The following is an 18,740-nucleotide window of genomic DNA, read 5'->3' on the forward strand; positions in this document are numbered from 1 at the left end:
ATATCTAGAAACAAACAAAAATATGTAGGAGATGTTTGCCTGAATTTTTATATTGGACATCACAGTTCCAGCTGTCTGTCTTAAGAATCCTTTGTTCTGGCTGGGCATGCTGGTACATGCCTGTAATCCCGGCACTCAAGAGGCTGAGACAAGAGGATTGCAACAAGTTTAAGGCCAGCCTGGGCGAGACCCTGTCTCCAAATAATAACCTTCATGTCCCAGTTTCAGTGAAGCCTTTACTCTGGGATCACTTCCCACTGATCTCTATTCTCCTGTGCTCTGTGTGCTTTGTATAACCAGCATCATACCCTTTTGTACTTTCTTCCTTTTTTCTGACTGTGTAATGTGAGTTGAATGTCCTTCATTATTATGAGCGTCGTCAATATCTTAGATTTCTTTACATCCTTATTATTCCCAGACCAGCAAATGTGGAGTTCTCAAGGAACCATTGAAGTTTATTTCCGCAGAGATTCTCTTCCTGATGAACTACTGTTTTCTCTTTCATTCTGCCTCTGCTTGGCACTTCTACATAATATGCTATTACTTGTTTTTTAATTTTTGTATTCCAAGTAGGTCATAGGTTTACAAGAGAAATATTCTCCTTTGGTGATCTTTCATTTTGCATGTTTTGTTGAGCTGCCAGAGGGTGCTTGCCACTGCGTTATGTATGGGTAAGGTCTGCTGTTGCAGAAGAGGAAGCTTTGTCTCAGTCACCATCTTTGCTCATTAGTGCATTCTCGGGTTCAGCTTTGAGACCATATACCCTAGTGGTTAAATCGAGTCCAGTATTACTCTCTTTAAGCCCGTGGCTCCCTTGCAGATTAACTTTGAGACCTTAGGCAAGTTACTTAACCAGTCCCGAACCTTTGTTTTCTCATGAGATAATGAGAATAATAATAGTATCTGTTTCATCAGAAGTTGTTATTATTCAATAAGATAAGGCATTAAACTATGGACCACAGTGCTTGGCATATTAAAAGTTCTCAGCTCTGAATTTTATTTAATGGGTGTCCAGTCAATTTTTGTATAATTGCCAAATAAAAGCATATATTTAAGATGTACAACATGTTCTGAGACACGTATAGTGAAATGATTAGTACGATAAAGTTAATTAACATATCCATGATCTCACATGCCTACCACAATTCTAAAAAAAGTTTTGTTTGAGATAGGATCTCGCTATGTAGTTCCAGCTGGCCTTGAACTCGCAGTAATCCTCTCACCTCAGCCTCCCGAGTGCTGGGACTACAGGTGAGCATCACCACACTCAGAACTTATACAATTCTTAATTTCTTCTGCTTAGAAATATTTTATGATAGCAGAAGTCAAAAAATACTCCTACACGAAAAGAAAAATGTGCCTAGCATCTCAATTCCAGAGACAGGTTAAAACAGTTCAGTGAACACCATTGTAGGTAAGTTCTTTATATCTCTATACAAAAATATGTTTTTGTGGGCCAGGGAGTTAGCTCAGTGGCACTGACTGCCTCACAAGCACAAGGTCCTGAGTTCGATCCCTGGTAACCCCCCGCCATACATTTTTGTCAGGCATGGTAGCAAATGCCTTTAATCCCAGCACTTGGGAGGCTGAGGCAGGAGGATCACCAAAAGTTCAAAGCCAGCCTGAGCTATATAACTAGACCCTGTCTCAGAAAAAAATTTTTTTTAAAGTAAAAATTGGCCATGCCGTATGTACTGTTTTCTAATCTATTTCACTTACTGGAATGCTGTGGACCCCTATTTGCCTCAGTACATAAATGGCAGTATTGTGATCTCATAATGACACAATAACTCTCTTCCATCTGCCCTTTCACCCTCCGTTATCCTCCCTTTCCTTTGTTCCCTTTCTCTTGTCCAACTGTCTCTTCTACTTTGGCCTCATCTTTCTAAAGTTCACATATTAGGAAATCATGCGATACTTGAGTTTTGAGTCTAGTTTGCTTGTCTTAACATGATGATCTCCAGTTTCATCTATTTTCCTGCAGTTGACATAACTTCATTCTTCTTTACATCAAAATAATACTCCATTGTGTACATTTAGCACTTTTTTGGTACCGGAGATCAAACTCAGGACCTTGTACTTGTGAGGCAGGCAGTGGCAACACTGACCTAAATCCCTGGCCTGACCACTTTTTTTAACCCATTCACCCTGGTGATACCTAAGTTGGTCCTATATCTTGGCTGTTGTCAGTTGTGTTGCACTATATGGGAATATGTTCCTATAGCACACTGACTTGACTTCCTTTAGCTTTATACTAAGAATTGGTATAACTGGATTAGGTAATAGTCGTAGTTTTGTTTTGTTCTGTTTTGTTTTGTTTTTGGTACCAGGGGTCAAACTCAGGACCTTGTGCTCGTGAGACAGGCTGTGGAACCACTGGGCTAAATCCCCAGCTCTAGTTTTGGTTTTTTAAGAAGCCTCTATACTGATTTTCACACATTCTAACTTGCACTGAGGGTTTGTTTTTCCTTGCAGTCCTCTCCAAAGTTTTTGATACTGTTTTTTGGGTTTTGTTTTGTTTTGGTACTGAGGATCAAATTCAGAACCTTGTGCTTGCAAGGCAGGTGCGGTGCCACTGAGCTAAATCCCCAGCCCAGTTTTTGGTATTTTTGTTGTTATTGTTGTTTGGGTTTTTGGTTTTTTTTGAGACAGGGTCTTGAGACTGACCTGGAACTCACTGTTTCACCCAGGCTGGTCTCAAACTCACAGCGATCCTCCTGTCTCGTCTCCTGAGTGCTGGGATTACAGGCGCCACCACACCCGGCTGTTGGTATTCTTGATGGTAGCCATTCTGACTGAATGGAATGTCAATATAATTTTTATTTTATTTTATTTTGGTGCTGAGGATGGAACTCAGGACCTTGCAGGCGGAGGCACCACTGAGCTAAGTCCCTGGCTCTCAGTGTAGGATTTTTTTTTTCTTTCTTTCTTTTTTCTTTTTCTGGTGGGGGTGGTGGGGGAGGGATTGAACTCAGGTCTTTGTGCTTGCAAGGCAGACGCAGTGCCACTGAGCTAAATCCCCAGCCCTATGTCAATGTAGTTTTGATTCACATTTTCCTAGTGGCTAAAAACATTAAATTTTGTAGGGTGTTGTTGTTGTTGTTTGTTTCTTTGCTTTTTTTTGGACATGATAGTCTCCCTATGTCAGGCTGGCCATGAAGTTACTGTGTAGCCAAGGCTGGCCTCTAACTCACAGTGATCCTCCTGCCTCAGCCTTCTGAATGCAGGGATTACAGGTGTGCACCAACACTCCCACCTTTAACATTTTTTTCCTTTCTTTTTTTTGAGACAGTGTCTTGCTATGTAGTTCAAGCTGTCCTTGAACTTACTATGTAGCACAGGCTGTTGAAATCATAGTTGATCCTCCTACCTCAGCCTCCTGAGTGCTAGGATTACACACAAGTGCCACTATACCTTGCTCTAACATTTTTTTCTTATTGGCCACTTGTACTTTTGAGAAGTGCCTGTTGTTATTTGCCCATTTATTTTTTTAATAAATTGACCAGTAGATTTTTTTTATTTATTTATTTTTTATTCATTTGGGTCAGGGGTACCGGGAATCAAACTGTGGTCCTTGAGCTTGTGAGACAGGCAGTGGAACCACTGAGCTAAATCCCTGGGCAATTTGCCCATTTATTGATTGCACTATTGTGGTGGGGTTTTTTTTGTTTGTTTTGGTGCTTAGTGTTTTGAGTGCTGTATATATTCTAGGTGTTAATCCTCTGAAGAGTAGCTGGCTGGCAAAGATTTTCTCCCATTCTGCAGGCTGTCTCTTTATCTTGTTGGTTGTTTCTCTTGCTGTGCAGAAACTTTAATTTGAAGGCCAGTTTTAGTGGCACACACCTGTAATCCCAGCATTCAAGAGGCTGAGGTAGGAGCATTGCTCTGAGTTCAAGGCTATCCTAGGCTCTTATAGTGACTTCAAGACCAGCCTGAATTACATAGAGAGACTCTGTTTAAAAAAAGAGAGAGAGAGAAAGAAAAAATAAACTTTTAAACTTGATAAAGTCCATCTTGTTTCTTGCTGTTATTTTCTGTTACTGGCAACCTTTTCAGGAAGTCTCTGCCTGTGCCTGCGGCTTCAGGTATCGTCTCCTCTATGTTTTCTTCTAGCAGTTCCAGAGTTTCAGGTCTTATGTCTAGGTCTGTGATCTGTTTTGAATTGATTTTTGTGCAGGGTGAGCGATCGGGATCTAGTGTCGGTCTACAGTTTTCCCAGCACTGTTAGAAAGGCTGTCTTTTCTCCAGTGTACATTCTTGACTCCTTGTCAAGAATCAGGTGACTGGGCCGGTGATTTAGTTCAGTGGTTCCAGCGCCTGCCTCACAAGCACAGGGACCTGAGTTCGATCCCCGGTACCAGCCCCCCCAAAAAAAAAGATTCAGGTGACTGTAGTTGCCCGAGTTTTTTTCTGTGTTCTCTATTCTATCCTAGTGGTCTGTGTCTGTTTTTGGCACTGTGGCTTTGAAGGACAGTTTGAAATCAGGTATTGTCATGCCTCCAGACTTGCTCTTTTTGCTTAGGATTGTTTTGCCTATTCTGGGTCTTTCATGTTTCCATATGAATTTTAAAACTTTTTTTTTCTAGTTCTGTAAAGAATGATGTTGAAATTTTTATGGGGATTTCATTGACCCTGTAGATCCACTTTATGGCTATTTTAGCAATACTAATTCTGCCAATCCATGAACATGGGAGTCTTTCTATCTTTCAATGTCTTTAAGTTCTTTCTTCAGAGTTTTGTAATTTTCAGAGTAGTGTTCTTTCATCTCCTTGGTTAGGTTGATTCCCTGGTATTGTAGTATTTTTTTGGAGCTTTTTTTAAATGCAGCTGTTTTTCTGATTTCCTTTTCAGGCAGTTTATTGATGTATTGAAAGGCTATTGAGGGCCAGGGATTTAGCTCAGTGGTTCCACTGCCTGCCTTGCAAGCACAAGGACCCGAGTTCGATCTCCGGTACCAAAAAAAAAAAAGAACAAAACAAAAAATGCTATTGATTGTCTAATGTTGATTTTGTATGCTGCTTTATTAGTTTTGTGCAAACCACAAGCTCCTCTTGGTAAAGGAAAAAAAAAAAGACTTTTTAAAAATTTTTAATTTATTTTTGTGGTGCTGGGGATTGGACTCAGGCCTCACATGTTAGGTGAGCACGATAATATTTTAAATAAAGCTTTTTTTTGTTAATTCAGATTTATCAAATAAGAGGTTAATTGTACTTTTTACAAAGGCATGCTTCCTTTCTAGTTTTTACTGTTAATTTCTTTAAAAGTGAGCTTAGCTGGGCGTGGTGGTGGCGTACTCCTGTTATCCCAGCACTCGGGAGGCTGAGGCAAGAGGATCACTGTGAGCAAGACCAGCCTGGGCTACATAGTGAGTTCCAGGTCAGTCTCAACTACATAGACCGTGTCTGAAAAAACAAACTAAAACAACAACAGAAGTGAGTTTGCTGGCTGGGGATTTAGCTCAGTGGTGCCACTGCCTGCCTCGCAAGTGCAAGGTACCGAGTTCAATCCCTGGTACCGAAAAACAAAACAAAATAAAACAAAAAGGTGAACTTGCCACAATGCTTTTAATTATTTAGGACAGGTATGCTCATACCTTTTTACCATTGCATTTTTATTATAAAGAGGCACATTTATTTCATTGACTGGATCTAAGCTTCTAATTATTTTTGAACAGTGAATACAATCTTGTTATCAGAAAAATGATTAGTCATCCATTGTGCTGTTGTAGGAGTTTGGGACTATAGATTTAATAAAATTGAAATTGTTTTCTTGGAAACTAACTTTTTGAAAAGTTTTTTTTTTTTTTTTTTTGTACCAGGGATTGAACTCAGGTCCTTGTGCTTGCAAGGCAGGCCACCGAACCACTGAGCTGAATCCCCGGCCCGGAAACTAACTTTTTGAAAAGAGATTTAGGATTTTGAGATGTGTTTTAAATCTCTTTTGATGGGAAAAATTGTGAAAGACAATTTTTTGAGCTAGTGCTTTCTGTTAGTCTTAATGGAAAAAGCCTTTTTTTGTCTGCTTGTTCCTTTTGTCTGCTTTTTTTTTGGGGGGGATACTGGGGCTCGAACTCAGGACCTTGCATTTGTGAGGCAGGCAGCAGCACCACTGTGCTAAATCCCCAGCTCTTGTTTATTGCTTTTTGTGACAGGTCTCTAATTTGGGCTGGCCTCGAACTCTGGACAATTCTCCTGTCTAAGCCTCCCAAGTGCTGGGATTACAGATGTGTACCACTGTGCCTGGCTAAGGAAAGCATTTTTTCACTTTATCCTCATAGTTAATGCAGCTTGCATTCTTTTTCTTAAATGTTTAGTATATTTTACTAGGACTTTTTCGTCCTTTCTCTGCAGATAGGCTTTCTAAGTAGTACAGTTTTACTCTTCTGGTATTGATTTAGGATCTCATAAGGTAGAGCACCTATCCTTTTTGTAACTTTCTTGAAAATGTGTCTTAATGATAACATTTTGAGATTAATTCTACACTTAACTCCAAAAATGTGTATTGTGAAATTCCATAGGCGTGGGTGAGGGCAAGAACTAGGGTTAAAAAAAAAAAAGAACTGCAGTTAGCAGATGGGTGTGTGTGTGGTATATTTGAAAATACAGTGGGGCAGGGCACCTTTTATTATTTTGTGTCTCCCTCTGCTTGTGGCATTTACTGGGAATTCATTAATAAATGAATAAAGTAGTACTCTTCATAATGGGTATTAAACTTTACCTCATTGAGGATATGGATGATATTGTGTATTTGCAAGTTTTTCTGGAGGTGGCAAGGGCCCTGAAATATACATAGTCCTTTTTTTTAGATCCTTGTGTGTGTGTGTGTGTGTGTGACTGCATTGTGATGAGAAGAGAGGAGGTAGAATATTTCTGCCTGTGGTATGCAGGGTTGAACTCAGGGCCTCACACATGCTCTTCTGTTGAGCTACTTCCTTAGGGCCCCTCCTTTTGTGTGTGTGTGTGTGTGTGTGTGTGTGTGTGTGTGTGTGTGTGTGTGTACAGGGTTGAAATTGGGTCCTTGTGCTTGTGAGGCGGTGGAACCACTGAGCTAAATCCCCAGCCCATTGGCCCTTTTTATTTCTGTGACAGGGTCTCATTAACTTTCTTCAGATTGCAGGCTTACATAGTGTTTTGGTTTTTTGTTTGTTTGTTTGTTTCACAGTTCTGGGAATGAACATGGCTGTGTACCCGCTAGGCAAGTGCTGTAACAGTGAGCCACATCTCTAGCCTTAATGGCATCTTTACTGTTAAAATGTGGTAGCTACCTTTATTTTTTGAAACATGCTATCTGTTTGGTTTAGAATCTTATATTTTAGTTTCTTCATTTTTCATTTTGAATCTCAAAGTTTTTTTTTTTTTTTTTTTTTTTTTTTTTTTATCTTAAATTTTTTTTTTTTTTTTTTTTTTTTTTTCCTTTCAGTGCCAGGCACCACTGAGCTAAATCCCTGGCCCAAAAATCAAACTTCTAATAACAGTATAACTATTACCTTCCAAAATTTTAACACAGTGTCTTGTAGATGGGCTTTTTTGATTTTAAAGAGGAGACAAAATAGCTGTGAGGTAGCTTTGTCAAGTTTATGTAGTCAGAAGAAGAAAATTACTTCTGCTCTCTCATTTTTCAGAAGCAGTAGAGAACTATGGACAATTCTACTTGGAAGATCAGCTCTGAGAGAACTGGTAAGTGGTAGTGTTCTTGAGCGATTTCTGATTTTTTTAAAATTTATATGTGTAGTTTGTATTAAGCTTCTCTTCGAAGTAATAGGGCCGGTGATTTAGCTCTGCAGTTCTGCCGCCTGCCTTGCAAGTGCAAGATTCCAAGTTTGATCCCTGGTACCAAATAAAGAAAGAAAGAAATCCTGAGGTAGTAAATAAACACCTTTTCGGGCCAGGGATTTAGCTCAGGGGTTCAGTGGCCTGCCTTGCAAGTATAAGGACCCGAGTTCAGTCCCCAGTACCAACCCCCCCAAAATAAATAAAATAAACACCTTTTCTTATTCCTAAAACTTCATAAAATATGCCTTCCCTCTTTCTCTTTGCTGACGTGGGAGTGTGTCCTGTAATACAGGTGCTGAAGTTTCCCGATCCCCTTTCCTTTGTCCTTTGCTCCTTTCTGGAGAGGTACAAAGTACAGGTGCTGTGGAGGATTCGCTGCTGAAAGTAGGGACCAACATTGTTCTGCTCCCTCAGGCTGAGAGTCTCAGACCTTTGCTCTCTCACCGTCTACTTGCCTTTTCTTCATTTTCCTTTCAGCTTCCTCCCTTAGGTCACAGAGGTGGTGGTTTCAAGGACATTTCCAAGTATGTGGTCAGTAAAAGATGGTTGTTCTGATTGACCCTTAGGTGTTCTAATCCTGTGAAGATGAGATGTGAAAATGATCATTTTATTTGTAACGCTGGGGATTGACCCCAGGGGCTCGTGCAAGCTATGAAACGCTTTGGAGCAAGCTGTATCTCCAGCTCTTATGTTATTTACTTATTTATTTATTTTGGTGCCAGAGATCGAACTCGGGCCCTTGTGCTTGTGAGGCAGGCGGTGGAACCACTGAGCTAAATCCCCAGCCCTCTTATATTATTATTACAATTAATGTAATGACTGTTGTATCATTTTAGAGTGTTAGGATTTTTTGATATGCCTTCATTTATCTGATAATTCCACATCTAGAATGAATCTTTTTTTTTTTTTTTTTTGATGCTGGGGATCAAACTTGGGCCCTTGTGCTTGCAAGGCAGGCAGCGAACCACTGAGCTAAATCCCCGGCCCCCCTAGAATGAATCTTTAGAGGAGGAAATCCTCAAAGGGTTTTTGTGCACAGTTTCAGTGCATTATTTACATTAATAAAAAATTACATTCCATGGCCTGGTGAGGTGGCGCATGCCTGTAATCCCAGCACTCGGGAGGCTGAGGCAGGAGGGTCACTGTGAGTTCTAGACCAGCCTAAGCTACATGGTGAGTTCTAGGTCAGTCTCAACTACATAGTGAGACCCTGTCTCAAAAAACCAAAAAATAAAACAAAACAAAGAATTACACTCAGCCAAAGTTACCTAACATTAGAAGAATGATAAATAAATTGTGATGTAGACACTTGGTAAAATATTACACAACCAGTAGAAAGTGTACTTAACAAATTTTTCTTTTTTTTTTAAACTTTTATTTGCATTTGTTTTATGTTAAATTTATTTCCGTGCCATAAGCTTTTGTTTCTTCCATTTCTTCTGGGATATCTTTTTCTTTTGTGCAACTTCCTCCTCTGGTTTAGGAACAACTTGTTCCTTTTCAGTCAGGACCATCTCAGTGTGGCGGGGAGCTCACGTATGGGTTAATCCGGCCGTGAGCTCCATCTAAGTGTGGTGGAGCATGTTGGGTGCTTTGTTCGCCTGGCTGTGTTCAGTGACCGGAGCATCTACATCCAAACCCTTAAGCTCGGCCTTACTCTGCATTTTTAAGCACGTGCAGCAAAAATTCAGCAGTCTTTTTGGGCCATCAGCCCTGTGTCCAGCTGCACGGCCTGGCCTGGGACACCTCCTGACTCCTGACGGTAGCGCCGGAAGGGCACACGTTGCTTCTTTAATGTGACACCCTTCAGATACTCGGTGGCCTTTCGGATATGCAGACCCTTGATGGTCTGGGCAGTTTCACTGTTCTTACAGTGAACACGAAGATTTGAGCCTCTTGATTTGCATGATTTTGTGGAGTTTTCTGGGTCAAGAGAGAAGCGAACCATTTTCACAGGTCATCCCCGGCCGCTTACAGGAAGAGTTCAAATTTTCCATAATAGCGGTACATTATTATGCCATGATGGTAAGCAAAGGATACAGAATTCTGTAATGAAAGTGACTTAAACTGTAGGGGAAAATGCATTTTAAAAAGACTCAACAGAATATGCAGTCCTCAGTGTGATCCTAGAGTCTGATTAAAATTGCATTTGTGTAATTGCCTTGTTCTTTTCCAGGATCAAATTGAAGCAGAACTGAATAAACATTGGCGGCGGTTATTAGAAGGGCTTTCTTACTATAAACCTCCCAGGTATGACTGTTCCGCGCACCTGATTAGCGTGATTCCCCAGAGGAAGCTGGCACAGATGAAACTGTCCTTATATATACTTCTGTGATATTGCTGGGTAACTAGATCAGAGAGAAAGCTATTTGGTTATCAATAACAAAAGGACATGGCACATATTTTGTCTGTTGAAAGGGAAATTTATTCTAGAAATTTAATATAGAACCCAGTTATCTGACTCTGTCTGACGATGAGCATTTATTGTGTATTCAAGTAATATTTCTAACATTTAGAGCTTGGGCTGGGGATTTAGCTCTTTGGTGCTGCTGCTTGCCTCTGATATTTAGGGCTTGCAATTTTTGAGCACTAAATAAGGCTATAGCAGTGAACAATGGTAGTAGCAGCTAATAATTCGTAGTGTTTACTGTATACCAATTTTTTTAAGCACCTGACTTATAAGCTATTTAAACCTCACAATGACCTTTTAAGACTTTACCTTTTTGTGTGTGTGTAAGTATGAGGTAAGGTTTTTTTACTGGTCAGTGGAAAACAGCAATAATAAAATGTAATATAGTTATGAAAGAAAATACAGCCTGTAAGGCTAGAGTCATTTATCTTAATTCCTAGCCTGGATTTCATCCTATTGGCACATCATAGACCTGTCATCTTCATTTCCCTTCTACTTCTAACACCTGTTAAGTTTATTCCTTCTTCACTATCTTCATTCTCTTTGGTTGATGATGAACTTTTTGTTTTTGTTGTTATTTAACCCTTCCCTCATAGTGATTTAAAGTAACTCCCAGACATACTATTTTATTTATAAATACTCTACTACATATCTAAAATACATGTACTTTAAAAAAAGAATATAACTATTGTATCACATTTAGATACTCTTATTATCACTGTTTCCATTTTACAGATGGGGAAACTGAGGCACAGAGAGGTAAATAACTTGCCCAAGGTCACACAGCTAGTAAGTGGTGAGACCAGGGTTAAAACCTGGCAGTTTTACTCCAGTGTCTGTGTCCTTATTCATTCTATGTTGCCTTTTTCAAAACCTATCGTTTACCCTTACATTAGCCTTAATATTATGGATTTTCCGTGAAATGTGAGAATCTATTTTTTTTTTTTTAAATCCAACATAATGCTGTAGGTTGGAGCGCAGTCATTGTGGCATTGAGAGTTTTGTGGGAAGAGGTTTAATGATGCTTTAGCTATGACCTTACGCAGGCTGAAAATAACGCCTCCTGCTGTGTTCCCTTTACAGGGGAGCTGCGAGGGATTTGTAGTTGGATAGACTTTTTTTTTCCTTTTTTGTTTGTTTGTTTTTTGGTACTGGGGATCAGGTTGTTTTTTTGTTTTTGTTTTTGTTTTTTGAGACAGGGTCTCACTATGTAGTCGAGACTGACCTGGAATGCACTGTGTATCCCAGGCTGGTCTCGAACTCACAGCGGTCCTCCTGCCTCAGCCTCCCAAGTGCTGGGATTATAGGTGTGCTCCACGACGCCTGGCTTTTTTTCCTTTTTTAACTAAAACTAAACTCTAGACTTTACTGGAACATTACCAGTTTTTTCACTAATGTTTTCCTTTTGTTCTAGAAGCCAGTCTAGGGTACTACATTACATTACATTTTGTTGTCATGTCTCCTTAGTCTCCACTTAACTCTGACAGCATCTCAGGGTTTTTTCCTTGAACATTTTTGAGGCGGACCAGTCCCGTATTTTGTAAAATATCCTCAGTTTAAATGTGTGTTGTTTAGTCGTTATTAGATTTGTGGTGTGGGTTTTTGGAAGGAACACACAGAAGCGAAGGACCATTCTTTACCTTTTCAGAGGGTATGTGCTAAATTCATGAAATCACTGCCGACGTTAACCTTGGTCACTTGGTTAAAGTAGCCTTTGCCGCACTTCTCCTCTGTAAAGTTAGGTTTTTCCTTCCACTATTCTTTGGAGGTGAGTTACTAAGTGTAGCCTACTCTTAATGTGGGCAGTGGAGTCATTAAACTCCACTTTCTGGAGGACGTAGTGTATGCTGTTTGAGATTTTCTGGAGGGAAAGTTTCCTCCTTACTCCCTCACTCATTTATTCACTTTTTTTTTTTGTACCAGGGATTGAACTCGGGCTCTTGCGTTTGTGAGGCAGGCATCGGAACCACTGAACTAAATCCCTGGCCTGCATTTATTCACTTTTATCATTATGTGCTTGTGTGTATTTATTTTATACTCTGTTTATGCCTTTTGGGGTGGGTTTTGGGAATCGAATCCAGGGCTTTATGCATGCTAGGCAAGCACCACTGAGCTCTGCCCCCGGTTCCCTTTATTTTGTTTATACTTTATTCAATCTTTGGGCATTGGGAATTCTTTCAGGTCCATATATGTGTCCTTTTGACATGTCCCCGTCTTTTTGTTTTTTGAACACTCCCTTTTTGACACTTCAAGGTGATTTAGGCTCATCTTTTATTTTTTTTTATCGGCTCTGTAACTGGTCGTTTCTCCCAGGAGCCCTGATTCCTTTTCCCGGAGCATGGTATTAGAAACGGAGATGTGTGTGATTTGTGTGGCTGATGTCCTGGGGTCTCCTAACTTGTAGCCTTTTCGGTAGAGCTTGATAATACATGTGTGTATACTAACAGACCTGGTTTTAAAGTTCTTCTCAACTTTTTATTAGCTGTGGGATTTTTGGTAAGTTATTTCCTGTTTCTACATGTTGATAATACCATTTATAAAATGGAGAAAGTAATATACTTACCTTTCAGGATTTTTGCAAGGATCAAAGATAATTAATGTGTTGCTGGTGGCTCCCACCTGTAATCTCAGCTGCTAAGGCGGCTATGACAGGATTGTGAATTCAAGGCCATGCTGGGCAACTTAGCAAGACCCTGCTTCAACATAAACAAATGTAAAGGGCTGGGGACATAGCTCATGGTCAGGTGCTTGCTTAGCATGCACAATGCCCTGGGTTCAATCCCCAGCATCACCAAAAATATAAAACCCAAATAAAAACGAGAAACTCAAATCTACAAGTAATTTTGTTATAACAGAAATATACTATTTGTGCTACATAGGTATAACCAGTTCTGTGTTATAAAGTCTGTAGCGATGAATTTGTGTTTGTATTTTGTAGGCACTTTCAATTGGCAGAAAAGAAAGCCTGAACTAAAAATATCTTTTAAGTATTTTTATTTAAACCACTAGAGGGTAGTTGAGAATGAGGAAATGATTCTTTCTTGTTTTCGTAGTCCAAGTTCAGCTGAAACAGTGAAAGCTGATGAAGAGTTAGCTCCACAACTGAAGGAAGTAGGCCTAAGAATCAGCAAGTTTCTGGTGAGTAAAAATTAGTACCTGCTCCCTTTCTGTTAGTTGTATGCTGGGCATGATGACGCACACCCATCATCCCGGCACCCTGGAGGCCCAGGCAGGAGGATTGCTGTGTGTTCGAGGCCAGTCTGGTCTGGGTAGCAAGACCCTGTCGCAAAAAGAAAAACAAATTTACTTGTGGTATGGATTGATATGGTTTTAATTTTTAATGATTGTTGGTGAAAATTTGTTTCATTTTTGAGTGAAAATTCATTTTATTTCAATTTCGAGGATTTCGTTGAACATATAATATTTCAAAAATACCCAGTTACAACTTTACTTACCAAAGGTCACCAATCAAAGTTACCTAACATAATTGCTACATATCATAGTTCTCTTTTACTGGTTTATTTTATTATTCTTATTCTTTACTCACACCTGCTTTCTTCAGCATGCCTGCGGTGTCTGTAGATCGGCCAAGTTTGCATTTAGATCCGTGGCTGCTCCTTTTGAATGTTGGGAGCCCGGAGTGTGCCTGCTGCCCTTCTCAAGTGCTTGGTGGATGCTTGGTGAATGTCGTGGGTTTGTGAGCTTCCTTGTCATGCAAATTGCATTTCAGTTTCCCCTTTTTCCTTTCGAGGTGAAGTGGTTGTGTTGCAGCATAGAGTGTTGGAAAAGGACTTTTGTATCGGCGAGTCCTTGGTCCAGTCTGGAGGGCCGGTCACGAGCATGCTTTGCATCTCTTTGTGCCCCTGGAGCCCAGTGACTGCTCCTCATTCAACTCTGTATCTTAGGGTCTTGATGAGCAGCAGAGTGTGCTGATCCTCCAGTGTTACATCCAAGAGGATTACAGGGGCACAGTGGACTCTCTGAAGGTGCGTGGTTCCGTTCAGCCCCCCTGCTGCCCTTTTCATTTTCCTTGGTGGGTTTAGATGACTCAGGGGTTTGGCACCCATTCTTTCAACAGAGGTAGGCTGTCAGGTGCAGCCATTCTCAGTAAGACTTCCTAAAGGCTTAGAAAAGAACATACATTTTAGCTAAGACGTGACCTCACACTTGGAGGGATGGAGAGATCAAAGAGTGGCTCATTAATTGTGGAACTGAGGGCCTGTCCTGCCAGCCTAGCTCCTCATTTTTCATGTGAGGAACTGAGGCTAGAGGAGAGCAGGAGAGAATTGAGTACAGGTTTGAATAGATTTAGGTAAAAAACAATAAGGTGTAGGAAATATTTGTAGAAACAGATGGGCAATCATGATCTTGAAGGGTGAGGTAAAGTTGTGCATCTTTTTCTCTGTTAACTGAGTTTTGCCTGTAAGATGGCGTCTCGACTGCTCTCTTCTCCCTCAGACGGTCCTGCAAGATGAGAGGCAGAGCCAGGCCTTAATCCTGAAGGTCAGTATGGGCGTCGTTTCCATTGTTCCGTGTGCAGTTGGGTGGCAGCTTCTTCGCTTTGTTTTCATGGATAGCCTTTGATTCCTCCTGTGGGCCAGTGCTGTGGTCTTAGTGAAGACCGTCTTCAGTCTGCTGAGAAATAAGAGGCTTTAAGCGCTAGACCCTGTTGAGGAATTTTTCCCTAGGAGTTTCTTCAGCTACTGGAGTTGAGATCTGATTCATGGGTATCTTTTGTTTATGTCTAAATCCAACAGAATTAATTTATGTTTCTTTTTATCCTATATTCTCTACTTTTCTAGCAACCTCCAGAATCTTGTTTTAAAATGGAATTTATGCTGGGCATGGTGGCACACACCTGTAATCCCAGCAATTCAAAAGTGAGGCAGGAGGATTGCCTTGAGTTGCAGGCCAGCCTGGGCTATATAGTGAGACCCTGTCTCCAAAAAAAAAGGAATTAGTTTCCTATTTGACATATAGTGAGACTTAATATAGTGTATTAATTCAAGCAATTAGGACACGTATCCCTGAATTTTTGTATTTGTTTTTAATCTGCCCTATCAGTTTATAGCATTGTTTGGTATTTGAATGCACTGAGAAACCATACTGGAAAAGTTTTTATGAAACTGTTTATATTATTAAATAATTCCTTTCCTCCTTCATTTATTTTATGGTTTATGAAGGTCTGTTTTGTTTTGGTTTTTGGCCTAATTCAAAATTTTGACAAATTTTTAGTTCAAGTCTGAAGTGATCCATTACCAGTAAATGTAAACTTGGGCACCCTCTTGGCAGAGGTGAGTTACTGGTCTTGAACCTTTGGGCTCTTCTCAGGTTGCAGATTATTACTATGAAGAACGAACCTGTGTTCTTCGTTGTGTCTTACACCTGCTCACTTACTTCCAAGATGAGAGACACCCTTACAGGGTAAGCCATTCAGTCCTCCTGGTTCTCTGCCCTGGAGCACTCAGACCTTTTTAGTCATTTTATGTTATTTGTATGTATTTTGATATTTACAGTGTAGGTGTGAGTTGTTTGTTTCTTTTAAGGTTGAATATGCAGACTGTGTGGATAAGTTGGACAAGGAGCAGCTAGTTGTGAGATACAGGGAGCAGTTCGAGGAGCTGTATAAAACTGAAGCACCGACCTGGGAGACGCGTGGGAGCCTCATGGTACGTGTGACTCGCGCTGCACTCTCCTGTAGCCCAAGGAGAACAGCGTGGCCCCCTTCCTGGGAGTGGGTGAAATGATTGTCAGGTACTAACTGGGCATGGGTATCGTTCTTCAGAAAAACAAGATCAAAGCACTAATGATTTTATAGCAATACTTCTGGACCTGGGCTTTCTTTACCTGTTGATTTTATCTTCTTTATTATCATTTTGTATTAAGTTTATGCTACTAGTCTGGTCATTTTATGCTAAATCCTAAACCAATTTGCATTTATAAATTGTAGCATGCCTTTTTTTTTTGTTTTGAGTGAAATGTACTTTCATTAAAAACATGTCAACCAAAACAGACATTAGCTAGGTAGAACATTTAATAAAAGAAAGGGGCCCAGGCATACCAGGCAAGCAAGGTGTACCACTGAGCCACCTCCTCAGCCCTTCTTATTTTGAGACAGGATTTCACTAAGTTGCCCGGGCTGGCTTTGAACTCATGATCCACCTATCTCCCAAGTAGCTGGGATTACAAGTGTGCACTACCATGCCTGGCCTATATCTGCTGATTTTTGTTAAGTTGAATAGCATGGCTTTATTAGCAAAAGATTGGTAGTTACCTAGATGCCCTGCCAGGTGGGCTAGGTAAAAATAAATTATGACATTTACACACTGTGGAATATAATACAGCATTAAAAATGAGAACATTAGTTGAATAATCAGTGCGTGTCCACTATTAATATAATATACTGTTAGGGGAAATAATCTTTTAAGATTTTTTTTTTTGCTGTTTGTTTGTTTTTGCTTTTTTTTGAGACAGGGTCTTGCTGTGTAGTTCAGGCTGGCCTTGAACTTAATATGTAACCCATGCTGGCCTCAAATTTAAAGTGATTCTCCTGCTTCAGCCTCCTGAGTGTTGGGATTACAGGCATGTACCACCACACCCAGCCGTGTATGTATTATGTGATGAGAATAATTTTAATTCTTTAAAGTATGGTTTTTAGCTGGGCATGATGGTACATACCTATAATACTAGCACTCAGGAGGCTGAGGCAGGAAAATCACCAGGAGTTCAAGGTATGGAATACATAGTGGGACTGTCTCAAAACAACAAGCAACAGGGCCAGGGATTTAGCTCAGTGGTGCCACCACCTGCCTCATAAGCGCAAGGTCCCAAGTTCAATCCCCGGTGTCAAAAAAACAAAAAAAAAGCCAGAACAACCACAACCAAAGAAATGCACCAAAAATAAAGTATGGTTTTTATTCTCACTCTTTCTCATTTTTTTTTATTGGTCATGCAGACGGAGCGCCAGGTGTCTCGCTGGTTTGTTCAGTGCCTTCGGGAACAGGCCATGCTGCTCGAAATTATTTTCCTTTTTTATGCATACTTCGAGATGGCACCTGGTGACCTACTGGTATTAACCAAGATGTTTAAAGAGCAAGGGTTTGGAAGCAGGCAGACCAACAGGCACTTGGTGGACGAGACCATGGCGCCTTTCATAGATCGGATCGGGTGAGTCTAAACCGAGTGCAGGCCGGAGCACTGTTACAGTGTTAAGACATCATGGCAGCCACTCTGCGTAGGTGAGGGGTGAGGAAGCAGGTGCATTGACTTCCAGTTTGAACAGGAAGTAAAGATGGATTGAAAGGGACATATTCTTCTTTCAGAATAAATGTTATGCTCTTTTCCTTTCCGTCTTCATCTAAGAATTCATCATTCAACAGAAAATAGTCATTGAACAGCCATTGCAGCCCACGTACTGTGCAGATGCCAAAAAGAGGTCATTGTCTATGACCTCTAACCATTTTTTCCCTGCTGCTGACCGTGGATGGACCCACATTTTGAGGCCTGTGCCCTCTGCTGTAGCAGAGGTTCACACTGAGATCTGGGATGGTTTCCCTGGGTTGGGTATAAGTGGCGGCTATAGAAACCTTCAGGATTAAACCTGTGCTGCCCAATACGGCAGGCACTTGAGATGTGCTAGAAGTGTAAAACACAGTGGATCAGAAGACGTACTATGAAATGAGAATGTTAAATAACTCACTGTAACTTTCTGATAACGAAGTGTCTTACAGCTCAGCTTAGTGCCTCCAGTGAGGCTCGGTGCAGCAAGATGAGACCGAGGCTCTGTTTCTTTCCAGCTACTTCAGTGCCCTCATCCTGGTGGAAGGCATGGATATTGAGTCTTTGCATAAATGTGCTTTGGACGACAGGAGAGAGCTGCACCAGTTTGCTCAGGATGGGCTTATTTGTCAGGTGAGCTTGGAGGAACCTCCTCTTTCCTCAGCTCTTTTGTGGTAAGTAGTGTGTTTTGGCTGCTCAGGTACCCTGTCATGTGGCATTTCCAGTGTTGTGGAACTTGAAATTCTGCATTGTTAGACATTTAGACCTGGAATAAGCCTCGTGTTTGTTAGTCATTCCTGGAAATGGTACAGGGACAAAAGCGTCCCAAGGTCCCAAGGGATTGTCTGCATTTATGGGGTCTGAAGCAAACACTGAGGTGGTCTTGTGGAAAGAAAATGGAGGCCCCAGAAAGTAGGGGCAGGAGAGGGCTGAGGATGTGGTCAGTGATGGCCATGCAAATGTAAAGCCCTGGGTCTGGTCCCCAGTACCACACCAAAAAAAAAAAAAAAAAGGAGGAGGAGGAAGGAAGAAGAAGATCAGGGCAATAAAATTTCTACAGTCTCCATTTTGAACATGTTTTATAGTTTTAAATTAAGACTAAAAAATCTGGAGAAAAAAATGGTAGGTAGAGTAAATACTATTACTCTTGCAAGGACCCAAGTTCAATCCCCGGTACCAAAAAAAAAAAAAATACTATTACTCTTACAAAGTAAGATGAAGTATTATGAAGACAGTGTCACTTTCCTCACCCCTGGGACAGAATACCTGACACCCAAGTC

At 40.7% G+C, this 18,740-nt stretch overlaps 1 protein-coding gene and 1 pseudogene across 1 annotated transcript in view; one reads left to right on the forward strand and one right to left on the reverse strand.

The window, feature by feature from the left end:
• Positions 1-18,740, forward strand: part of Nup188 (nucleoporin 188) — a 46,809-nt gene that overhangs the window by 3,514 nt on the left and 24,555 nt on the right. The window contains exons 2-10 of the mRNA XM_010627338.3: positions 7,622-7,676; positions 9,949-10,022; positions 13,236-13,320; positions 14,088-14,168; positions 14,641-14,685; positions 15,514-15,606; positions 15,729-15,851; positions 17,138-17,349; positions 17,979-18,093. Of these exons, the coding sequence (XP_010625640.1) occupies positions 7,622-7,676; positions 9,949-10,022; positions 13,236-13,320; positions 14,088-14,168; positions 14,641-14,685; positions 15,514-15,606; positions 15,729-15,851; positions 17,138-17,349; positions 17,979-18,093 (883 nt within the window). The remainder of the gene's footprint in view (positions 1-7,621; positions 7,677-9,948; positions 10,023-13,235; positions 13,321-14,087; positions 14,169-14,640; positions 14,686-15,513; positions 15,607-15,728; positions 15,852-17,137; positions 17,350-17,978; positions 18,094-18,740) is intronic.
• On the reverse strand, positions 9,173-9,720 carry LOC109118159 (annotated as a pseudogene).

This window comes from Fukomys damarensis, unplaced genomic scaffold (assembly GCF_012274545.1).
Source record: "Fukomys damarensis isolate Sample0158 unplaced genomic scaffold, DMR_v1.0_HiC HiC_scaffold_36, whole genome shotgun sequence".
Taxonomy (NCBI): Eukaryota; Metazoa; Chordata; class Mammalia; order Rodentia; family Bathyergidae; genus Fukomys; species Fukomys damarensis.